Raw genomic sequence first — 23,451 nt, 5'->3', positions numbered from 1 at the left:
GAATGGATTGTCTGCCATTTATGAGAAAACTTCAGAAAACAAAGATAGTGAAAATAGTTTAATCAGAGAGATATGTGAAGGGTCTAAAAATATCCCATCAGGACAATGACTTTAATTTACCTTAGAAAGATCAGAGAAAATTTTTGAACCCTTTAGAATTAAACATAATCTTATAATCGCGCCCAGCCGCCTTGTTTAGAATAACCCGCTCCCGCTTGAAAGGGAGGGATGCGGATGACCCTTTACAAGGTAGAGCTGAGGAATTTGTTCAGTATTTAACGGATAAAGTCGCTCGGATTCGGACAGAGCTGGACTCCAATTGCACGGTACCAGCTGAGGTACCGGGGGAAGGTCTTGAGCATACTTTATGGATTGAGTTTCAACTTGCTTCTCCTGAGGAAGAGGACAAGGCCATGGGAGCGGTGAGTGCCTCCACTTGTATACTGGACCCGTGCCCCTCCTGGATGGTCTCGACCAGCAGGGAGATGACACGCGGCTGGATCAGGATGATAGTTAACACCTCTCTCCGGGAGGGAACTTTCCCGCTCCTCCTAAAGGATGCAGTGGTGAGACCACTCCTGAAGAAACCATCTCTGGACCCAGCCATTTTGAGCAACTATCGTCCAGTCTCCAACCTGCCCTTTGTTGGGAAGGTTGTTGAGAAAGTGGTGGCCTCTCAACTCCGACGGTCCTTGGATGAAACCGATTATCTGGATCCCTTTCAGTCGGGTTTCAGGCCTGGTTACAGCACGGAAACAGCTTTGGTCGTGCTGATCGATGATCTCTGGCGAGCAAGGGATAGGGGTCACCCCTCTATCCTTGTGCTCCTTGACCTCTCAGCGGCCTTCGATACCATCGACCATGGTATCCTTCTGCGACGGTTGCAAGAGGTGGGAGTGGGAGGCACCGTCCTCCGGTGGTTCTCCTCCTACCTCTCAGACAAGTCGCAGTCGGTGTTGGTTGGAGGGCAGAGGTCGACCAGAAGGCCCTTCAATTATGGGGTGCCACAGGGTTCGGTCCTGTCCCCCCTATTTAAGATCTACATGAAGCCGCTGGGTGAGATCATACGCCGGCACGGGATTAAGTATCACCAATATGCGGACGATACGCAGTTGTATCTGTCCACCCCGTGCCAACTCAGCAAAGCAGTAGAAGTGATGTGCCAGTGCCTGGAGGCTGTTAGGGTCTGGATGGGAGTAAACAAGTTGGCACTCAATCCAGATAAGACCGAGTGGCTACTGATGTTGCCTCCCAAAGATTGGCCAAATATTCCATCTCTCAGGCTGGGGGGTGAAATTATACGCCCCTCAGAGAGGGTTCGCAATTTGGGAATCCTCCTGGATCCTCAGCTGGCTTTAGAACACCATTTGTCAGCTGTGACCAGGGGGACCTTTGCCCAGGTTCGCCTGGTGCACCAATTGCGACCCTACCTGGATCGGGAGGCCCTTCAGACAGTCACTCACGCCCTTGTGACCTCAAGACTGGATTACTGTAATGCGCTCTACATGGGGCTGCCTTGAAGAGTGTTCGAAGACTCCAGCTGGTCCAGAACGCAGCCGCGCGAGCGATCGTGGGTGCACCCAGGTACACCCACGTCACACCTATCCTCCGTGAGCTGCACTGGTTACCCATTAGTCTCCGGATCCGCTTCAAGGCGCTGGTCGTTACCTATAAAGCCCTTCATGGCATCGGACCTGGGTACGTGAGAGACCGCCTCCTGCCGATCACCTCCCATAGACCGATTAGATCACACAGGTTAGGTCTTCTCCGGATCCCATCTGCCAGCCAATGTTGGCTGGTGACTCCCCGGGGGAGAGCCTTCTCTGTCGCAGCTCCAGCCCTCTGGAACAATCTCCCTGTGGAGTTCCGGACCCTTACTACCCTCCCGGCCTTCCGCAAAGCCGTTAAGTCCTGGCTGCTCCAGCAGGCCGGGGGGCTTTCGAAATATCCAGCCCCTCGGAAATTGTGACTGTTGTGTATTTTAATATGTTGTTTTGTGTATTATCCCCTTCCCTTGTTTTATTGTAAGCCGCCCGGAGTCCTTCGGGAGTGGGCGGCATACAAGATCAATAAAACTAAACTAAACTAATAATGTGACCCAAGAGTCATCTACCTATTTATTAGTAGGTAGATGAATCTTGGGTAACATTATTATAAGATAGTTAAACAGACCACATACAAAACAGTGTTGTAGCTTTACATTGTGCTTCAAAACATTGAAGCAACATTCACCATTTTTCCTGGGAAAATGTGTGCTTTCCATTTATTAACTAGTGGTACTTTGTATGTATTGACTCCAAACAAATGTTTTCTGTGCCTCTTGATTAATTTTGCACATTTACTTGAAGGTATCTGGAAGCTGAACAACTTGTTTCAGGTCATGCCACAAAATTTCACAAACTGTTTTGGCTACTCTAAAACACTTACCGTTCTGTGGTAGATTTTACTTGTGAGTTCCTAATTCTAGTTATAAATGAAGTTCATCTACAATTAAATGAAGATCAAATTACACTGTAGGTCATCAACAGTGCAAATTTACACTGAAGGGTATCTACTATAGCCAATACCGTACCAGACTCCTTTGAATTAGGGGAGAATAATTGCGATTTCCAGATTTCTCTTTGACTGCAGCGGTTGGGAATTTGGGAAGTTATAAACCCAGGATATCTGGAAGGTACCAGATTGAGAAAGGTGAATCTAATACATCACAAATTCTAAGCCTTGTATGTCATGGGTGTCAAACTTGCCGCACCATGTTGCCGTCATGTGACCTATCACAACATATTTTTTTCCTTTCACCACTTTGACACCTCTGTTATATGTAAAGACCTCTTACCTCATATACTTTGCTCCAGCTGTCAGTATCCAGCCGGTGCTTGTTCTGTTTGATTTGATTGAGACTTGGCTTGATGAGGGAATTTCCCACCTTTTCTTTAGTCCAGTCATCCACCAGTTTATGCAAATCATCCGTGAACATTCCTTTTTTACTGGTTGTCTGCTGACAAGAGGCAGTGCTACTCACGATGCAGAGTTGTTCTAAGGAGGAGCAAATGTATTTAGAGGGTATTCTTCAAGCAGTTGTATCAAAACATTGAACCTGGGTGACAAACAAATTCTTGACAACTTCTTGACCTATCTGTGATCTGGAAAAGATCTTCCAATATGATACTATCATCCAAAGAGGTGGGCTGAACACATTTGCCCATTTTTACATTGGGGTAACGACTGGGTGGTTTTAAGTGAGGTAAGGAGAGCATTTAATCTTCTCAAAATCTTGCACTTCCATCCGTAAAACTTTCCCAAATCTCCCAAAGAAAGAGAATATCATACCAATTTCAGCTATATAATATGTCATGATGACCTACAGGCAGACTCCTTCTACCCATGTATCCATTCTGCCTATTTAAAGTGGGAACTTTAAATAACTTACAAACTAGAAGTAGCAGAATAGTATGTCTACTAAAATATGGAAATATCTGTGATATATTTCTATGTGAAGAAGATGAGGGAAATCACAATAAGAAAGCAAGTGTAGCATCTGAATTGCCCTTGAATATTTGCAAATACCTTGGTTAGTTTCTGCTTGTGAACAGCTTTGATGCAGCAAATGGGCTTGAATGCTCAACTGATAGTCAATCACAGAGGCAGCAGTGGTTGCACAACAGCATTCTGGGTGGCAGAGAAGGGAGAGACAAACCATCAGAAGCAACTAAAACAGCATATGCAGTAGGCTGGGTGTGGGGATGAAGGCATGGATTGCATTCAGAATCATTGAGCCTAGTTGGGCCTGGTCTCTAGGTGTTATGTGAATTTTGTTGTATGGGTATACTGTATATATACTTACAATGACAATAAAGTAATTCTAATATGCCTAGATCTGTTTAGGAAAATTAGGCTGAAAACAGTCTTAGTTCACTGGAGGAAAAGGGCAGAAAGCCAAACGGCAAACAGGAAAGTCTTAAAGAGTTTTGAGTTGGCAGACATAACCTTGACAAACAACATGAAATCCTAGGGATTCGTCAGACTAGTGAATTCAACTTTTTTGTTCTGAATTAGGAAACCCCTGGCCAATCCTCAAAAAGGCCCCTAGCTTTGTGTATGGCTCCCACTTGCATTTCCTTACCAGCAGCAACAATGCCATTGTCGACATGAGAGTGAGATTGTGGCCGGCTGCGCAGCTTGCTTTTGAAAGATTTAGGCCGCCGTGGGGATGACAGTTGCAGGGAGAGGTCAGAGGATTCTGACCTGCTATCTTTGATGGAGCGAAGACGTTCATATAGCTCCTGCAACTCCCTGTTCTGTTGAGCTTGCAGGCTGACTACTTCCTGGATGTGCCTTCATGGAAACAGAGGAAAAGAAGAAAACCTTGGCAAGACGTTAAGTTCTCAGTTACCCTTTCACCTCAACAGTCACCTCCCACTGGAAAGCAGGGAGCGGGAAACGATCTAGCTCAGGCCAATGGCCTCTTTACTCTCAGCTTGCTTGGGTTTCCTCAAGTTACGAGGGGGAGATGTTTCATGACATACTATTGCACGGGATGAGCCCATCCCCTGGAGGCAGGAATGCTGGAGAAGGGATCCCAATCCCCAAACTTACTTTGGGGAAACAGTACTTTTCCTCCCCTTTTCCACTATGATATTTTAAGAACCTTCATCAAATGCTGGAGGGGTTGCAATCAGAAGGGAACATTTTTTTTCATATGTGGAGGACTTGTGAAAGTGGTACCTTAGTGGAGGACAACATTCAAAGAGGTCAGAAGAGCAACTAAGCAAAAGTAGAAGGTATTCTAGAAATGGGGTTATTACCTAGAACTGCTAGATGGGCAGGTGGCTGAGGCAAGAATGGCAGTTTATCTTGTCACCTGATACTTGGGTCTCAAAACTGTTGACCAGGAGGTTGACAGTTTAAGACCCAAGCACTGCATGACGGTGCGAACTGCGGTTCTTGCCCCAGCTCCTGCCAACTGAGCAGTTCAAAAGCATGCCTATGCAAGTAGATAAATAGGTACCACTTTGGTGGGAAAGTAACAGTATTCCATGCACCTCAGTGTATAGTCATGCTGGCCACATGACCATGGAAGCGTTTTCTGACAATGCTAATTCCCTTGGCTAGAAAATGGAGAGGATCACCACCCCCTAGAGTCAGCGATGAGTGGACAAGGGAACCCTTTACCTTTATCTTTTACCAGGGAGATAGTTGTAAACTAAGCAGAAATATCCTTATTGCATTCTTACTCCTGGCTACAAAATTGAGAATTGCTCAATTCTAGGCAACTTCTCAATGAATAACTGGTATGCAAAAGCATGCTAAGTTTCTCTTATGGAAAAATTAATAAAATTCAAACAATGACTTTTCAAAGGAATGAATCATATTTTATCAGATCTGGAAAGATTATATAAATTATGCTCATAATAACTTTTCTGCCTCACAGAACATTATAAATCTAAGAATCCTTGTGTGTAATAAGCAAGTTGTATCTCCAGGTTACAGCATTTTCTGCAGTCTCTCTAAAGGAATACAAATGCTTCTTAGTATCTCTTCTCTTAGTTCTGACAATAGATAAAGGTAAAGGTTTCCCTTGTCCGGTGTTTTGACTCTAGGGGCAGTGCTCATCCCTGTTTCTTAATCAAGGAAGCCAGCATTGCCTGAAGGCACTTCCCTGGTCATGTGGCCATCATGACTACATGCCAAGGCTCACGGAACGTTGTTACCTTCCCACCGAAGTACCTATTTATCTACTCGCATTTGCATGCTTTCAAACTGCTAGGTGGGCAGGAGCTGGGGCAAGTAATGACAAGTCACTCGTTGTGTAGTGCTCAGGTCCCGAACCTGGGCTGTCAGCTTTCCAGTTGACAAGCTCAGCATCTTTAAACGCTGAGCCATCGTGCCCCCGGACAATGGATAGAAGCAGCCCACTGTGTGATTTCAAAACTCAGGAGCTCCCTCTACTTTACCTGCTGCAAGGCATTTCTTGCAGAATAATGTAAGAATAACGGAATCCCCTGGGAGAGAGAATGGATTGGCTTTGTATCTATATTGCCCACCATTGTAGTCATGATTAGTGGGCATCTTGTGATTCCAGTGATGTTGGAACTAGTTGTTCTTTTGCTCTATTCTGTTCTTTTTTATGCAGAGGATTTACTGTTCTGTTTTAGCTAGAAAATATAAGTTATGGAACTAATGTGCCAGTTTAGTCATATATTATTTCTTCCTTTGTAGTATTGAATGGTTCAATTACATGCTGTAACTAGGGATGCAATACTGAACTCACTAATTAGATGATGTAATCTCATTTATTAAAATACATTTCCAGTTTGATTAAAATTCTTTGTAAGAAATACTCTATGGCTGACACACTCCCTCACAGAAAAGTAACTGTGGTTTCTTTCACACATACTTGTCTTGATGCACAGGTAGCGTTTTAAAATACCGTATTTATCGGCGTATAACACGCACCGGCGTATAACACGCATCCCCCATTTTAACACAAAAATTTGAGTAAAAATTTTTTTCATTAAAAATAAATGACTTGGAAGCTCGGAACTTAATGTTGGATTAAAATTTATAACATTAGAACATGAATTATAACATTAACTCCTCAACATAAAGTGCCTTCCTTCCTTCCCTCCCTCCCATCCCTTTCTTTAGTTTTCTTCATGCTTCTTTTCTTTTCCTCTGCTCTTTTTAAATCCCCCCCCTTCTTCTCCTCCTCTACATTTAGGTTGGATTAGTTTGTACAACGGTCATCAAACTTCTGAAGTAAAAATAAATAAATAAATCATATTTAAGAAGAAGAAGAAAAAGGAAGACGTTTTTAGTTAAGTCAAACGTTTTAATAAAAGTTTCATCTTTTAAGATTTGTCCAACACATCCAATTGTAACCTTAACAGTAAGAATATCACCCCAGCTGCTAAAGGTTCAACCAGTCTGAGAACCATTGAAAAGACAACAGTGCAAAATCCAAAAGACACAACTTCCTCACCGCCATTGCTTTGGTACCAAATCTTTGAGGAAGGGGCTCCAGAAAGAAGGAGGAGGAGGAGGAGGAGGAGGAGGAGGGGGAGGAGGAGGGACCCAAAGAGAGGCTTTTACCGAGTCTGCGCCCCACAGCCAGGACCGTCCTTGCGCCTCAAGCCGCGTTTCTTCCCCGCAAAGCCCTTCGGCAACCCGAGAGTTCCTTTTGGCGCCAGAAGGGCTTTGCAGGAAGAAACGCCGCGTTTCTTCCTGCAAAGCCCTTCTGGCGTCAAGCGGAACTCTCGGGTTGCCCGAAGGGCTTTGCAGGAAGAAACGCGGCTGGAGGCGCCAGGACGGTCCTGGCTGTGGGGCGCAGACTCGGTAAAAGCTCTCTTTGGTTCCCTCCTCCTCCCCCTCCTTCCACAGTCTGTGTGACGCTGCCGCCAGGCTGAGAGCTTGCGCTGAAACAAGTTTGGGGAGGCCCTTTGCAGGCAGCCAGTTCTAGCTGCCTGCAAAGGACTTCCCCACGTTTGCTTTGAAAGAAACCTCTGCGCGGGGGTTTCTTGCCATGTGCGCGGCCGCGCGGCCGCGCACCTTAGAGGGAACAGTGGACCCGGCGTATAACACGCAGTATCGGCGTATAACACGCAGGCAGGGTTTAAGCTTGCAATTTTAGTTTTAAAACTGCGTGTTATACGCCGATAAATACGGTAATGTTTTTCCTTTTAAATGTACTGATTCATTTTTGCACAAACTTACGTAAATTCAGTTGAGTAATTGATACATAACTTACGACTGACCATTAAAGGCAGACAACTTCATGATAATAGGTAATTCATAATAAATTATAATAGAGAACAAAAAGAATCATTTTGGACTAACAAAATAAAAGTTCTGTCAGACAAAGTCTATCCTGAAACAGAAACCACAAGAAATAGCTTAGAGCAAAAAATATAATTGTCCCGTATCCCACTCTTTTCACAATCTAGTAATTCACTGGGATGAGACACAATGTTAAATCTTCATAGTATAAGACTCAATCTTAGTGCCCTTACTTTTCCCGCAAACGCTGTAGCTCCAATTTCAGGTCCTCATCTTCAATTTCAGATTCATCATCACTACTCATTGGAGAAGATGCCGAGTAAAAAAGAGAACTACGCCTCTTTGGGTGGGTGCCGCCCCTTTCCTCTTGAGACTGCTGGTTGACTCCCAGCCTTCTAGGCTGCCTCCACCCATGGGTGCAGAAAGTTCACTGTCAGAGCTATGTTGCTTCTGGATCACATCCCCTTTAGACCATGGCTCTGAGCAGGACTGCACACAGCTTGCAGTAGCAGAGGTCTCTTCCACTTCCTGCTGTTCAAAGGTGGTGCAACATGCATCTGTTTCACCCATGGCACTGGGAGGGTAGCCATTTCTCTTCCTCTGGGACAGCTTCTTCTGTTCCAAGCTCCAAGGAAGGAGACATCTCAGAGAGTTCACTTTCTGAAACACCTGAGGACAACTGTTGTGGAACTGTGATGACCTGAGGAGGGGGAAAAGACAGAGAAGAAAGGAAGGTTAATTCAGTAGAGTTCTACAAAAATGAAGCTTAAAATGAGCTGCTTCACTATTGAAAAGGATTTAAGACTCACAGGGCATAATAATATATGCATTTCATTATGCACATTTAAAGAATTACTTGTCTTCAACTTTATGTTATTTAATCATCTGTCCCTTGGTAGTGGAATTAAAAGGAACTAAGAATGAGTAGAAACTTCAAGGAGGCAGATATTTTATTTCATTCACTTAAATTGTAAACCTTTCTCTTCAAAATGCTTTAAATGAATAGCCATATATTTAAAACAATGTAAATCAAAGTAAATAAATTTAAGTAAAGATTATAAACATACTATATTCAACATTTATTGTTCATCCAAGACAGATTAAAATATATTTTGAACGAGAGAAAAAATGCATCCCATTCAAAAAACAGAAAAACAGCATGACAGGCCATGTAAACTCAGACTTGAACTACAATTATATAAACACACCTGAATTCTATAGCCAAAAAGCCATTCAAAAAAGGGTGGGGAGAGAAAAAAACCATATTCTATGACCCTGTAAAATATGTATGAGGATTAGACCACAACGAAGAAAAAGCTACAGAGTGTAATAATTTTAAAAATCATGACTTTATAATCTTGATATATTCCTTTAAAAATACATTTAATTCATGAGTGTCAATATATTCTATAAAGCCTCCCCCCAAAAGCCTTCAAACTAAACTATCTGCCACCATGTAATGAAGAAGAAAACAATTGTTTTCTGCAATGGACTGAGGAAGAAGGGAGGAGGAAATTACTTAGAGCAATTTAGAGCCCAAAGACCATGTAATAGACATCTGAATGCCATTCATCGTCAAAGAGATGCTGGATGACAGCAAAATGCTCCTGCAGCAAAGAACAGAAAGAGCTGTACAGAAAATGATGGCAAAAAAGGAAAAACAGGGAATGGGGAAAAATCCAAGAACTACTTTCCCAATTAGCAATGAAAATTCTGGTCCCAACTGTGGTTGGACTATCTGTACATTAGAATTATATATGAATATCTAAGCCAATTCTGTAATTGACTTTCAAATAGAAGATTTCCCCAGTTGCCAAAACAAATTAATGGTCCAGTACTTAACTCTACACAAAGCAGCACATAGAAGTCTCCTGATTTACTTTGTGGACGATAAATAAGGGATTACATCTGAGTAATGTAATCTAGGTACAAGTACTCAATTAACAAGTACATTGGACAGCAGGAAGAAATACAGTATGTATTTGAGCAGCCATCTTGAACATGAAATAATTTCAGTTGTATGAAAGAACATAAGGAACAGTAGAGACATAAATCTGCTCCAATGTATTTATTAGCAGTCCTCGACTTACAATCACAATTGGGACTGGAACTTCAGTCACTAAGCAATGTGGTTGTTGAGTTGCACCTGATTTACAACCTTTTGTGCCATGGCTCATTAAGCAAATCTAGCTTCCTGCAATGACTTTGCTTCTCACTCTTCACCACAGTCTTCTTCTGGACTAGGTTCAGCAGATTGAAAATGGGCAACACTCTATTGCTGGCTCTCCTCTTTCCTCCAGGATTAGTTCCAATGGTATTGATCAGGAGGAGGGAGAGGTCCAGCCTGTGGCCCCTAGTTTGTAAGATGCCACAGGGCTCAGTTCTCTCTCTTCTCCTCCTACATATCTACATGGAGGATAATCCAAAAGTCCAGGGTGAGAGATCAGATGAAACTCAGTTTTATATTTCCACCCTGGCTTGTCTGAGTGATGCCATTAATGTTCTATTCCGGTGTCTATATTTTTGAGTCTAGATGAGGAAAAACAGGCTTTAACTCAACCCTAGCAAGGCCAAGTGGCTCTAGGTTTTAGGAGCCACTGGTTCCAAGGGCCCCCCATTTTTAGCTCTGGATGGGCTTGCACTACTTCAGGTGGAATCTGTGAACAATTTGGGAAACCTCTGGGACTCCTGGCTCCTGCTCTAAGAACAGGCAGGCATAGATGGAAAGGCTTTTCCACAATTATATTTTGTACACCAATTACATCCATTCCTGGACTGGGAGGTTCTGCTTATAATAATTCATGCCTTGATCACTTCCAGGTGGGACTGTGCATTACATGGGGCTGTCCCTGAAGAAGATTCAGAAGCTACAAATGGTACAGAATGCAGCAGCACAAGCGTGACAGCTGCCTTTCATTTCATGCATCTGACACCTTTGTTTTGCAAACATCATTGGTTGTCATTATGCTTTCAGATTCAATTCACGCTATTCGTAGTTATCTATATAGCTAAGCATTGGGCAGGGGTACTTGCAGAACCTTCTTTCTCTTTCCCATGATCTACCTATCCTGTTAGATCTGGCAGGAGAGGCAGGCTCTGGGTCCCATCTATTAGGAAATGTTGCCTAGCAGGACTCAGGAAGAGTTTTTTCTGTTGTGGCACCTACCCTCTGGACCATCATTCCTGACACTACTCGCTTTGTGAGGCCTTGAAGACCTGACTTTGTAACTAAGCCTGGGCTCTGAATGTGTATTTGAGTCCATATCATGGCTCTGTTAATTGCTATTGTTTGGCTTTTTAGTTTTGCTGCTCTGTTGATATGTGCATATATGGATCTATTACTTTGTATAATGTTTTTAATCTTATTTTTATTCGTTGTTAGCCATCCAGAGCCATATATTTGAAATAGCCAGCCATATAAATTGAAGAAATAAGTAAATATTATCTGAGTTAACTATTTTGCTATATGTAAACAAATTGTAATATAAACTGGAGTTCATTGAAGCAATATTTTATTTCTACACAAATTTGCAGGTAGAAATTTGCATGAATCTCACACATACATCATTCCTCAGGAGATATCAATAATGTGTATTGCATTAAAACTAAGGACTAGTTTCAAAGTCAAAATTTTCTTCGTCTGCAAAGCCAGATAACAAAGACTTGAAGAAACTAAAACCCTAATTTCTAAAACAGATTTAGGTAGAGTGAGATACAATCTCTCATCCCTTTTCTTATCATATATCAATAATTAGATGCATCACAACACACATATAAGAGCAGCAGAGGTTATGGTATGATTGCATTATCTTATTTTTGTCATTTGCCCTTCAAAGCCTATTGCAGATGATTTAGAACAAAGTATTGACACTGATTGGGAAGGAGTTACAATTGAGAAGTACTGTAGATGTGCCAAAAGTCTAACTTATACTCCTAGCATCTCAAATAAAATATAAGGAGTACTGTGAAACATCTCTGCTAAATAGGCAAAAGAGCCATCATAGGTTATAAAGTACCATACAAGATATAGATATAGTTATATATATTCTGCTGTAACATATAACAGTGTCCTTTCATCCTATTGTTATGGAATCATATAGACACTGTCAGAACCAGCATCTCTGTCTTTGGTGACAACTGGATAAGCATTTTTATTTAAATTTAAAAAGACAAACTGAGGATTCATCTATTCTAAGGCATAAATGTATTATCCCAAAATTTGTTCCTTCTACTTGAGACTTCCCATTTTTGATGGGCAATGCCAAAAATAGGAAAGTTCCACTCTGCAGTAGATTCAAATATGAATTATACTTCATCTTCTTGACCCATTTTCTTCTTCTGTAAGCCCTTTTAAAAAAAAAAAAAACAAAGATAACGGCTGTTCTTTTCCTAAACACAATTCATGATCCGTGCAGGGGGGGGGAGAGATAATTTAAATATTCCTGCATCCTGTGACACTGATGAGAATCATCTCCTAACTGCAACAATTAGGAGGGGGGGGGACTCCCATGGATGCAAAGGGACCTTTTTCTAAGCCTAATTACTAAGCTAGGAAATTTCTTCAAAATGGCAAATGAGAAGCAGATAGAGAAAATGGAGGGAGGAAGGAGGGAGGGAGATAGAAATACCAGAAACTATGAATAACGAATTGCAAGAACAACCCTTAATAAATGTGCTGAATCCGATGTTTATTAGAAAAGATTGATTACTTTGCCTGGATTGTACTTAAAACCGACTCAGATTATGTTTTTTGGAGGTTCATTTGTTTGTATTTTAGTTAATTGGCTCATAATAGAGATATAATACAGTGACGATATACATTTTTTCAGACAACCCTGAATTTGAATTTGAAGTGTCCTGTTTTGAGTTTGAAACAATTATTTCAAGAAACAGTTTTATACTCAAAGAAACCTCTCCAAATTTGAATCAATGTTTCATATGCAACCTTGTAGCTTACAGCTACAAGTTTGTGTTACTATATAAACCTGATCAAAATACTGCATCTCAAATTCTGTAGTAATACAGAAGAGCTAGCAATGAAACATGCATTAAATGATACTCATCTGCTTCTCGTAATACATCAAAAAACTATAAACCAGTTATCATCATTTCAATAAAGCTATAACCAAAACCTGAGCTTCAGTTATTTTACCTTTTGTCCAAAGTGAAAGGGAATTACTTAAAACATATGCCACCTAGAACAGTGATTCCTAACTTTAGCAATTTCCAAGTGTATGGTTTTCAATTATCACAATCGTCAATATGAGAATTGAAGTCAACACATTAGGAGGTAAACCAGTTGGGCCTAACTCAATACCTCCAGTAATTATTACAGCTATGCACTTGCTGAAAAAGCCAACAAGAATTGTTGCAGAACATACATCCTTATTCAACATATCAACAATAAATATTTTTGATCCCAATAATAAATCATTGTTGGATGGGACATATTTGAGTAGGAATGAATGAATGAAATTATGTTTACCTGAAATCTGCCTCGCTGGAATGATCCAGCTCCAGATTTAGAATGACCCAATGCTTTATTCTCTCTGGTTGCTTGCTCAGAAAGAGAAATCCAGTCAGAAGCACCATCAGCAGTCATCTCCTCTGCTGTGATTTTTTTAAAGGGGGGGGGGGGGGACAAACACAAAGGAAAAACAAAGCAGGTCAGGTAAATCCGTGACCATGTGAACACTAACATCAGTACGACATTATAAAATAAGATTGTGGTATACATGTAGGCTTTTTTTTTTAAATATCCAAGACCTATGCTTCTATGTGGGAATGAAAAAAACTGGTTAATCAAACAGGAAAACAAAGTGGTGACAGATGAAATGTTACACAGGGATATATGGATTTGCAGGAAATGCCCAATTTTTCTTTTAAAAAAAAAAGGAGGAAGAGGAGGAGGAAAGATAAACATACTTAAAGAAATCAAAACAGATGTTACCTAGTCTAGATCCCTGACTGTAAGCACACTACCTTGCCGGACTTTTGATTTCTTGAAAAAGCTGGTCTGCCGTAGCCTGTATGCCAGCTTTTTAATTTGCGAGTCCAGGATTTCTTGCTAATAGGGTTTTTGAGACTAGGGCAAGTAAAGCTTAGGCCAAAATATCCACCTCCTGCATGCAGGTGCACAGCTCCACCACTTGATTCTGAAGCAGGACAAGCCACAGGATTCTCAGGAAATGAAGCCTCCAAGGACATCTCCTGAACAAAACAAGGGGAGCAGGGGAGCAAGTAGAAAAGAAACAATATCTGAAAAGAGGATGAGGATACTTCACACCACTTGAGCTTCAGATGCATTAAAGATCGCCTCCTTACTTAATGTTACATCAGCAAATCTCTAAACAAATCTGAATGTTCAATTCCTGAGAATCTTAATTGGTTAAGTGAAAAAAAATGAGGAATGCTTAAAAACTAATTTTAAAACCCATTTAATTCATTTATTAAATCAATTTCCTGTTTAATTTTACATATAAGCAGATCTCTGCTCCCCATGATTCCTGATTTCACACACAGATTTCTGTTCCCATTCAAAAACCACACTACAAAATTGATGAGTAGGGAAAAAAATATGTTGGAACCATCTGTGTGGAGTCAAGGCTTACCTTTCATTTGCCAGGATCAATGAGGGAGATGAGTTTATACAGTCATTCAGCAATATTCTGTATTTCTTTAGTGGGCAAAACAATTTTTAGCCCTTACCAACCCTGTCAATACTCACATGACTGCAGAGATCCCTGGGAGCAGAGGTAATAACCATGGCCTCTTGTCTCACCACTGGCAAGCTATCAGGATGACTTGCGGATAGAATGAGCAGCTTGGGGATCGGTCTCTTGGGGGGAATTAGTGTCTTGTGTTTCAGAATGTCCCGGGCAGGAAAAGTATCTTCAGCAGATGAGGAAAATGGAGACTCCGCTCACTGTGTGTCTTTTTGGCTCTCAGGAGAAGTGCCTGACAAGCTGTGCTCCTGATACAGAAGTGTCCGCAGCTTTTCATCCAGAGTTTTGATGTTGTTGTCAACAAAATCCATCTTAGGGGGGCCCTCACTGTCTGATTCCAGAATGGATGTGGAGGAAATTCCTTCCTGACTCGGAGTCTGCGCCAAAGCAGCTGCTTGCTCTGCATTTATTACATGTTCTGCTTCCTCAGTGATCAAAGTCTGACAAGACATTAGTGTGGAATCAAAGGCTTCCGTGGACAAATTCAACTCATTCACAACAGATGCCGGATGAGGTACATATGAAGATAGGGGAGCTCCATTAGACTGAGTTTCTGCTGGCAAAGAGTCCAGCCAAGCCTCTGAATCGTAAGTAGTAGCACTAGTATTGTCACCTGTAGAGGCAGATAGTAATTTATCCGTGCTGCTTTCTGCTTCATGAGAAAGGGTTAAATGTTCAGGTTCCAAAATTTGGGGTTCAGATATCACACTGTCACTTGTCAAATCCTCTGAACTGAAAGAAGGGCTAGGCTTATGTTGGCTACTAAGATTGTCCACAGGTTGTGAACAATCTTGGGTGTCTCTTCTTTTGTACTTTCCTTTATGCAATCTGTAACAAAACAGATAAACACTTGAGGCTGACAAAATAAAACTCCCCCAAAAATAAAAATAAAAATATTATTAATAAAACTTTAAAAGCCGATCTCCACGTTGGTTACTACTACTGTCTCTTCTAAAATAGCAATAGCACTTAGACTTATATACCGCTTCATAGAAATTCACAACTCTCTCTAAGCGGTTTCCAGAGTCAGCATATTGCTCTCAGCAATCTGGGGCCTAAAATGTAACATTTCACAGTAAAAGTTATTTAAAGATTATTATGACCAACGGGGAGATGGTTTAAAAAATTCAGATGTCACTATTTTCAGAGTTGTTTAGGAAATCAAGCCCTATGAATCTGAAACATATCCTGGAGATATGTTGAAAACCAAGATTCCCGAATTCTCTGTTAGCATGGCTCATGACATTGCAGTCCCAATATATTTAAGAACACCGATAGGTAAGTCAGGGCAAAAATATATCACAGGAAGAGCCCAGAGAGAAACATTGAAATAACAAAAACTTTGCTTGAGGTGATATAGTCTTGATTTTTTTCTTTTAAAATATTTATCTATTTTTTAAGCTACATCTCATTAAGACGTTTGGATTAGAAGTAATAAAAAATACACAGTAAAAACTAAAGGATGGGTTGGGGAGGGGAGCGGAGGGGAAGAAAACAAGATTTTATGAACAGTAATATTTAATGTCTGGGAAAAATGATTGTTTTTTTACTTATTTCCAAAAAAATTTTATTAAGATGGAAAGTTTATTGTTTTATTAAATATACGTAAAATGTTAATTATTATAAGACAGTGATATATTTATCTTGCCCAACCCTAATGCCAATTAAATCACTAATTTTCTTTATCAGGAGTGATGACACAAATTCAGTATTGAACTGAATATGGATGAAGCTGATTATGCTGTGTTCTCTATTAAAACAAGAATATTTGCTGCAGGTATTAAAGCTGATTTTATATAGTTTATGCTGTCATTCTTTATGACTATCCATCACCATACTAATCTAAGAAAAGAAAGTAAAAAATGGCAAAGTTAATTCTGTCACTATAATTAGTGCATGAATCAATAAGGCTACAAACAAATAAGCAAATATGTTTTTTAAGAGTGATTGAAAAAAAGGATAAAAAGTGTGAAATATCCATAAAATGGAAAACAGTCACTCAAATATGAACATAATCACTTTAGCATTGTGTTAAGAAGCTGGGATCTCAAGGATCAAATAACCGCTATTAACTGGATTGGCTATCTCTAAAGTAATGAAGTATTTTTCCTATGAAGAGATTCATAGGAATATATCTTCATAGCGAAACTTTATTATTATTCTCCTCCCCCTCCCAATAATTTGCTTTCAAAATGGGAATGCGATCACAGGGCAAATAAGACTTTTTGTAAATTTGTTTAATCTTCTGAGGGATGGGGCATGGTTTCAAATTCATATTGCCTTCCTTTCAAGTAAATGCAGATTCTCAAATGGTCTGCTGTTCTTCACAACCATTCCCCTAATTCTTTGCAATCTGAGCCACTCTTATTTAACTAAAGCCCAGTTTCAAAATCACCCAGATATTATACTACCCCAAAAGAAAAAATCTGCCTTTTTAAAAACTAAACCATGTATTCACCTGTTGTCTGACATCCTTGAATAGTTTTCATTGACTGTACTGGGATATAAGATGCCTGGGTGTCTCTGTTCTTTATTGTTTGGTTGATGCAAAACCTCCAGCGGCCAACAGGGGATGACTGGGGAGCAGCATCACCTAAAAAGGGGAGAGAGAAGCAAAAAGGGGAGATTACTTCATTGTTTAGATAATTACAAAAACAGCACTGCTGTTGCAAAAAAAAAGGAATCTTAGAAGTAAAATAATATGACAATCAGTAGAGCTATCCAGAGATCTGGATTTGAAGGCGAAAAAAATGATTTCCAATATGCATGGGCGTTCATGTCACACTTGTGGATAGTAAGCACATGGAAAGAGTTTTATTTTTCCTGGATTTTCATAATTTCTGTTCCCAGAGCCTAAGAAAAGTTGTTTTTAAAGAGTTAAAATGACCAATGTGTACATTGATGAACACGAATAATCTCCCCCCACCAAGCCTGGATCACTGTAATCCAACTAATTAGAATCCCTGTGATAATCCTTAATATTAGGATTAATATTAGGATTAGGGTTAATAGACATAAGGGAACATTAAAGTGTGTACATCGGAGTAAATACTAATTCTGACACTGTGTGAAAAGTGGACTTTCTTCCTACATGGTTTTTTTAAACCTTATTTAGATGCATTTTTAAATGTGAAAGTAGTGTTTCTTTAGAAGCTACTAATGAAATATAAAAGCCTTTCTTCTTTCCTTTCTGTATAAATTGTTTATTCAAAACTATCCATCTTCTGGATGACAATAGACACATTTGTTTATTCATTGTTAATGTATTAATTAATTCAATTTAGAGACCATCTAACTTCATAAGAAACTCATTATTCGTGATTTACAACATTAACTGCAAGAAAACAATACAACACTGAGATCACAGGTTGTGAATATCTGGAGGAACAATCGGTTAAATTCTACAGATGCTTGATACCACCCTATCCCAAAGCCTAAATTCAAAGATGTTCATTAGTAAAAACAATGCTTTCAAGGCCATATTTCCACCATATTTATCATAAATTGCATATACATATGAAATTTGCATTATGCAACACCCCTGTCCTTTGTGTGGTGACACACCATCTTTATTAAATGTATTGGTACATGATATATTGATCCTGCTTCAATAGAACCATTCGGTATTAATTAATTTTATTCATTTGTACTATTATTTAATTTCAACTGAATCAATCAATAGCACTGCTGAAGTATCAGACAGTAATCATGAGTTTAATTTCCATAGAACAAAACTCAAATCAACAAAGGAAAAAAGATGTCTAAAATGTAATCAATAAAATACTCAGATTATTAATGAATTCAACAGATTTCTTTTTAATCCAGAGTTTATTCTTTCTCAAGAGAAGGATTTCTGATACACATCTGGCTTGCACTACATATTTCTATTTTATCAAAATTTACATTGATTGTGTCATTAATCACTTAACCCAGAAAAAGATCCATAACTTTACTCACACCATAGATTGCAGGATTAGTGGCTATCTCTATTAGTGGTGGAGTTGTATCAAGCTCCACCAAGATTTAAACAAACCAAGTAACCATCATAATTTGCTTTTGAAAGCTCCATATGTTTTACAATTGTCTTCACATACGATAAGATTTCTGCTTTATAAACACAACTAATTATCACTCAACTCAGTCTTCCCCAACCTGCTAATTCTATCTCCCAAAACTGTCAGCCAGCACAATAGCTGAAAATTCTGCAAGTTGTATCCTAATATTATTTAGTAGCTTTATTGGCTGGTTCAACCCAAAAGAACTGTAGATATTGCCAAATAGCTCTACAGAAAACCAGGTTGGAACAAAATATGATGATGTTGAATTATGGAACTTTGGATTATGGCCAGAATCATAAACATTCCAGTACTCTGGGGACCTAAAAGACATGCATGTTAGAATTATGTGAAATTACAAAATTACAAAAAAACAGATGAGAATAATAATAAAACTGCTATTGTTCTGTTAATGCAATTATTGTAACAAAATTATGAAATCAACCATGTTTGAAACAGACTGATTTTGTATTATATAAAGGATCACATAAATATTTCACCCTAGACAACCCATAATCCATTGGGTCCTCGTTTCAGAGATATTTATTAAAGAGACAACCAGAATGAGCAGGGGTGGACTAAAAAGCAGTGGGATTATGAGTGACTTTGGACTTCCTGTTGGCTTCTCCATTAAGTTTCCTTGGGGGAAACTGGCAAGGAATATTAGAATCAATCCTCCCTCCCTTCCTTGCTGTCTTTCTGGATGTTAAAATGCAAACTAAATTGGCTAAAATGTTCATTCCAGCACTGCAGTGCTGCAGTAGTGCTCTCTGTAATAGCTGCGAGTAGGACATCATTGTCCTGGAGCAAGGCCTAGGAGAAACTAGGATACAGGTCTTGCACGATGGTATCCATGATGTGAATTATCAGCAATGGCGATAATGCCAAACCTTAAGTGTGTGCCAACTTTCACAGGAAATTTGTCAAAAGGCTGGAGGCACATTTTATTCAGCTGCTGGTGTTGGCATAATGCTGGCATTATGACCCATTTTATGATTAGCTCAGGGCACATTATGGCCACGCACTCAAAATTCATGTCGTTGATAGCTTTGATAACCTCTTGAGATGCATAGTCCTGTGCAGGCCTGGGCCAATGTCAGAGGAGCCAACAGGGATTTGCAAGTGTGGAAATCTGAAATCAGAGCTTTCATCAAAATATTGCTGCTAGCCTTTCAAGATTAACTTTGCCCTGCCATCCATTTTTATCCTTAATGCAAATGTAATACTCAATGTCTTTTGCTGCTTTGACATACATTTTCACTAGTTAATATAGATAGTCCTCAACGTACGACCACAAGTGAGCCTAAAATGTTTGTTGCTAAGTGAGACATTTGTTAAATGCCCCATTCTTGCCATGGTTGTGAAGTGAATCACTGTAGTTCTTAAGTTAATAACATGTGGTTAAGTGAAACTGGCTTCCCCATTGATTTTGCTTGTCCAAAGGTTGCAAAAGGAGATCACATGACCCCGGGGCCACTGCAACCATCATAAATATGTGTCAGTTTCCAAGCATCTGAGTTTAGGTCACATGACCATGGGGATGCAGCAATGGTTGTAAGTGTGAAAAACAGTTGTAAGTCCCTTTTTTCAATCCAGGGATAATCTTAAGGAGTTGGTAGCGAATACAACTTACCTGTCTATGAGGCATAGCTTTTACCAAATGGGCTCCTAGTATTTCTAAATTTTCTTAAAGGTCCACCAAGCCAACTCCAGAAATGATGCTAATTTAGCAACACTCATTAGGAGCTCATTATTTACCATTCTTCAGCCTATGATGTCATTAAAATGTTTAGAACATTCCATAAAATGAACAGGACTACTGCAGAGAGTCAACTACTGACTGTCTGCAGCAGTCCAGAGAATCAAAGGTAAACTATCATAAGGGGATTGAAAGGACAAAAGGGGAAAGAGCTGAGAATAGACCTTTGCCAAAAATCCACTGTGTTCCATAGATTTATTTTTAGATGAGGATGGTTTATTCTTGTGAGTTTCAGAGTGTTGCTTTGGTCCTGCAGGGTTAAATGTTTTAAAATAGTTACTTACTGCCACTTTGAGTAGATGCTGGATTTATCTGAACTTGTTCAGAAGATCCTGTCTGAATTAAAAATGAATAGATAAATATAAAAAGGGAGTTTCCCAATATAAGTACACATCTTTCCAGAAAACTGGCATTACTAAAGAAGCTTAACTTACTTGGCAGTTATTTGGATCAGAAGGAGCAGATTCCATGCCAGTGGCTCGTTCTTCAATAGGAAGACTAGAAATGATGTCTTGAGCCTGGCAAACAATAGCTCGCAATTCATCAACAAATTTATCCTTCTCATTTTCCAATACAAAATTATCTTCAACCTAGTAAGTGGGAAAGGGAAGAGGGGGGGAGAAACAGGATAGAAGATATGGATACAAACCTTATTTTGCTCTTCAAATTCTGGCTATCACCCATTCCAATAGGCTGTAGAAAATTAGATCTCACCCATAAATATTCACATTCCAAATATTCAGAGTTATTACAAAATATGTTGAAAAGAACATTAATCTTGAAAAAAGTATTCTAAAAAAATTATTGAAGCTTTATTTCCCAATAATGCTGTATTGTGTTCCTTTATGAAATGTAAACTCTTCTCACATGATGCCAGTGTCCAGTTCTTCATTATATTTTGTACTAGTGGAAATACCTCAGTTTTTGAAATATTAATATTATCTGGCTTCATATCCATCTTTTTACTTTCTTACAAAGCAAAATACTAATCTCTGACATCATTTTTTTTTTACAAATATCCCTGGGCATCATCTAGGGGCCTGGAATTATGGTAAGCAGCAACATCTACTTGTCTCCAGATGAATGTTTGGTTTGTGATTAGCCTTGTCCACCAATATTGCCAATTTTGTGAATATCTGTTAAGTGTTCTCAAAATTTCAAATGAGCTAATTAATCAATTGATCATAGAATGTACTTAATTTGAAGCAATACCCTTATACTATTTCCTCACAGATGATGAGTACGTTTGGTATAATAATTCTATAGTATGGTGTGAAAGATATAATTCTATGAATCATCACCTGAAAGTACATCCCATGTGATGAAGTAGTTTCTAATAAAATGAATAAGGTCCATGATGCAAAGTTAGCTTTCAGATATGACATGTATATGCTTTCAAAATCTCCTTCTGCTAATTTAAACGTAGACCACTCTTTAAATGTTTTTCTACTGTTTCTTTTCTCCTTGTCTCCTACACCCAGGTAATATACTCCAGGTATTCATGCCAGTAGGTCATGGAACTTCGACTAGCAGGATCCAGGAAAAAGGCTTTCTCTACTGTAGCACTGAGGGGGAACAACCTGCCCACCCCCATGGGATGAGGTTTGCCACCACTCTCCTTCCACCAAGGGCCTGAAAAGCTAGCTTTGCCAGCTGGCTTGCAGACCCAATGGGGGAGTACTTCAACTAGAGGTGGCTGCTAGACTAATTAACTGAGCTCATATTTCCCCCCCCCCCCATGCTTCCTGCTCCTCCTTTTTTAAAATTCATTTTATTGTAGTTTCCTTCTTTATTTTATTATTTCATTACTTTGCTATCGTTTAATTTTTAAAAATCTCATTTAACTGTTGTAAGCTCCTCCCTGCCCCTAGAATAGCCCCATGGCGGGATGAGTGATGAATACATTTAACAAATAATAAAATATTTAGGACTAAAATATAAATTATATTACCAGTCTAAAGGAATCTAACAACTTTCAGAGATTCCAAATGTGATATTTCCAAAAGTAAAGTGCAGTTATATTTCTAGCCTTTATTCTCAGACATTCCTTGAACAGCCCCCAATCCTCTTCATTTTAATACTCTTACCCCAAAACCAGTATCAAAATTTTCTCAAATAAATCAAATGTAGGCATATGAGCTGCAAAACTAAGATTTGGCTTTAGGAAGCTCTAATAACTTGTGAAATATCATGAAGAAAAAGGGTACTTGCATTTGAACTATGCAGCATCTAAAAAAAATTAAGAGGTTTGAATGCCATTAGTAAGGAATTATCTACTTTGAAGCAAGGCATATGTAACTTGCCATGTAATCAGCTATGTCCTCTGGAGCATCTCCATCAACATCAAATTTAAATGTAACCATCTTGTTGTTATGCGTTTCAAGTTGGCACTCAACAGTATTGTCTCCAGATGTTGATACCTGATTCAACAGCAACAAAAAAGACATTGTGCTATTAGACAGATGCAAAATACATTTTTTCTGTCTTTAACATCTAAGGTAAATTATACTTTGCCACTCGTTCCCATAAATTACATGACCAGTTCAACAACAAAACACTATTATAATTGTCTTTAATATGTCAAGGCTCAATCCTGTCAATATTTTTTCTTTTAATGCATGTATTGCAGGTCATATACTGTATCATAATTACACAGAAAAGAATTAGGAATCATAGGTGACTACTTCATCTTCTAATGATTGAAACATTGTGTCAGTAGAGTGAAACTAATTGGTTCTGTTCTTTCTTCATCCTGCAATATAAATATTCACACATATCTGAAATATTGCCTGTGAATTAGAAGAGATTGATCAAAGTATTGGTTCTTAACAGAAACAGAGAAAATAATTCTCCACCTGCAATAAAATTAATGTGGTTTGTCTTGTTTTTATTTTTTGCTTAGCTATGGGTGAACACAAGCACTGTAGTTTACAAAATATAACCTATGTGTTAGCGTAATATACAAACTCAGCCAATTGTGAGTCAATTAAAATTGGTCACTGTTTCATACAGTCATATGTAGAACTCACTTTATTGAATGCATGGCAACATTAAATCATTGTTTTAACTGCAAGCAATAACCAGAATTGTAAAAACACTAGGACTTAACGCTCAGGTAAGCAATCTCTGTATTGAT

The 23,451-nt window shown here is 39.2% G+C and overlaps 1 protein-coding gene across 1 annotated transcript in view; it reads right to left on the bottom strand.

Annotated features, from left to right (window-relative positions):
• WNK3 (WNK lysine deficient protein kinase 3) overlaps positions 1-23,451 on the bottom strand; it is an 81,228-nt gene that overhangs the window by 1,788 nt on the left and 55,989 nt on the right. The window contains 13 exon segments of the mRNA XM_032210791.1: positions 2,837-3,036; positions 3,568-3,669; positions 4,124-4,335; positions 8,010-8,203; positions 8,342-8,476; positions 13,262-13,386; positions 13,896-13,986; positions 14,504-15,214; positions 15,217-15,329; positions 16,960-17,094; positions 20,600-20,651; positions 20,750-20,905; positions 22,619-22,735. Coding sequence (XP_032066682.1) covers positions 2,837-3,036; positions 3,568-3,669; positions 4,124-4,335; positions 8,010-8,203; positions 8,342-8,476; positions 13,262-13,386; positions 13,896-13,986; positions 14,504-15,214; positions 15,217-15,329; positions 16,960-17,094; positions 20,600-20,651; positions 20,750-20,905; positions 22,619-22,735 — 2,343 coding nt within the window.

This window comes from Thamnophis elegans, chromosome 2, assembly GCF_009769535.1.
Source record: "Thamnophis elegans isolate rThaEle1 chromosome 2, rThaEle1.pri, whole genome shotgun sequence".
Lineage (NCBI taxonomy): Eukaryota > Metazoa > Chordata > Lepidosauria > Squamata > Colubridae > Thamnophis > Thamnophis elegans.
This window is presented reverse-complemented; position numbering and strand designations above follow the sequence as displayed.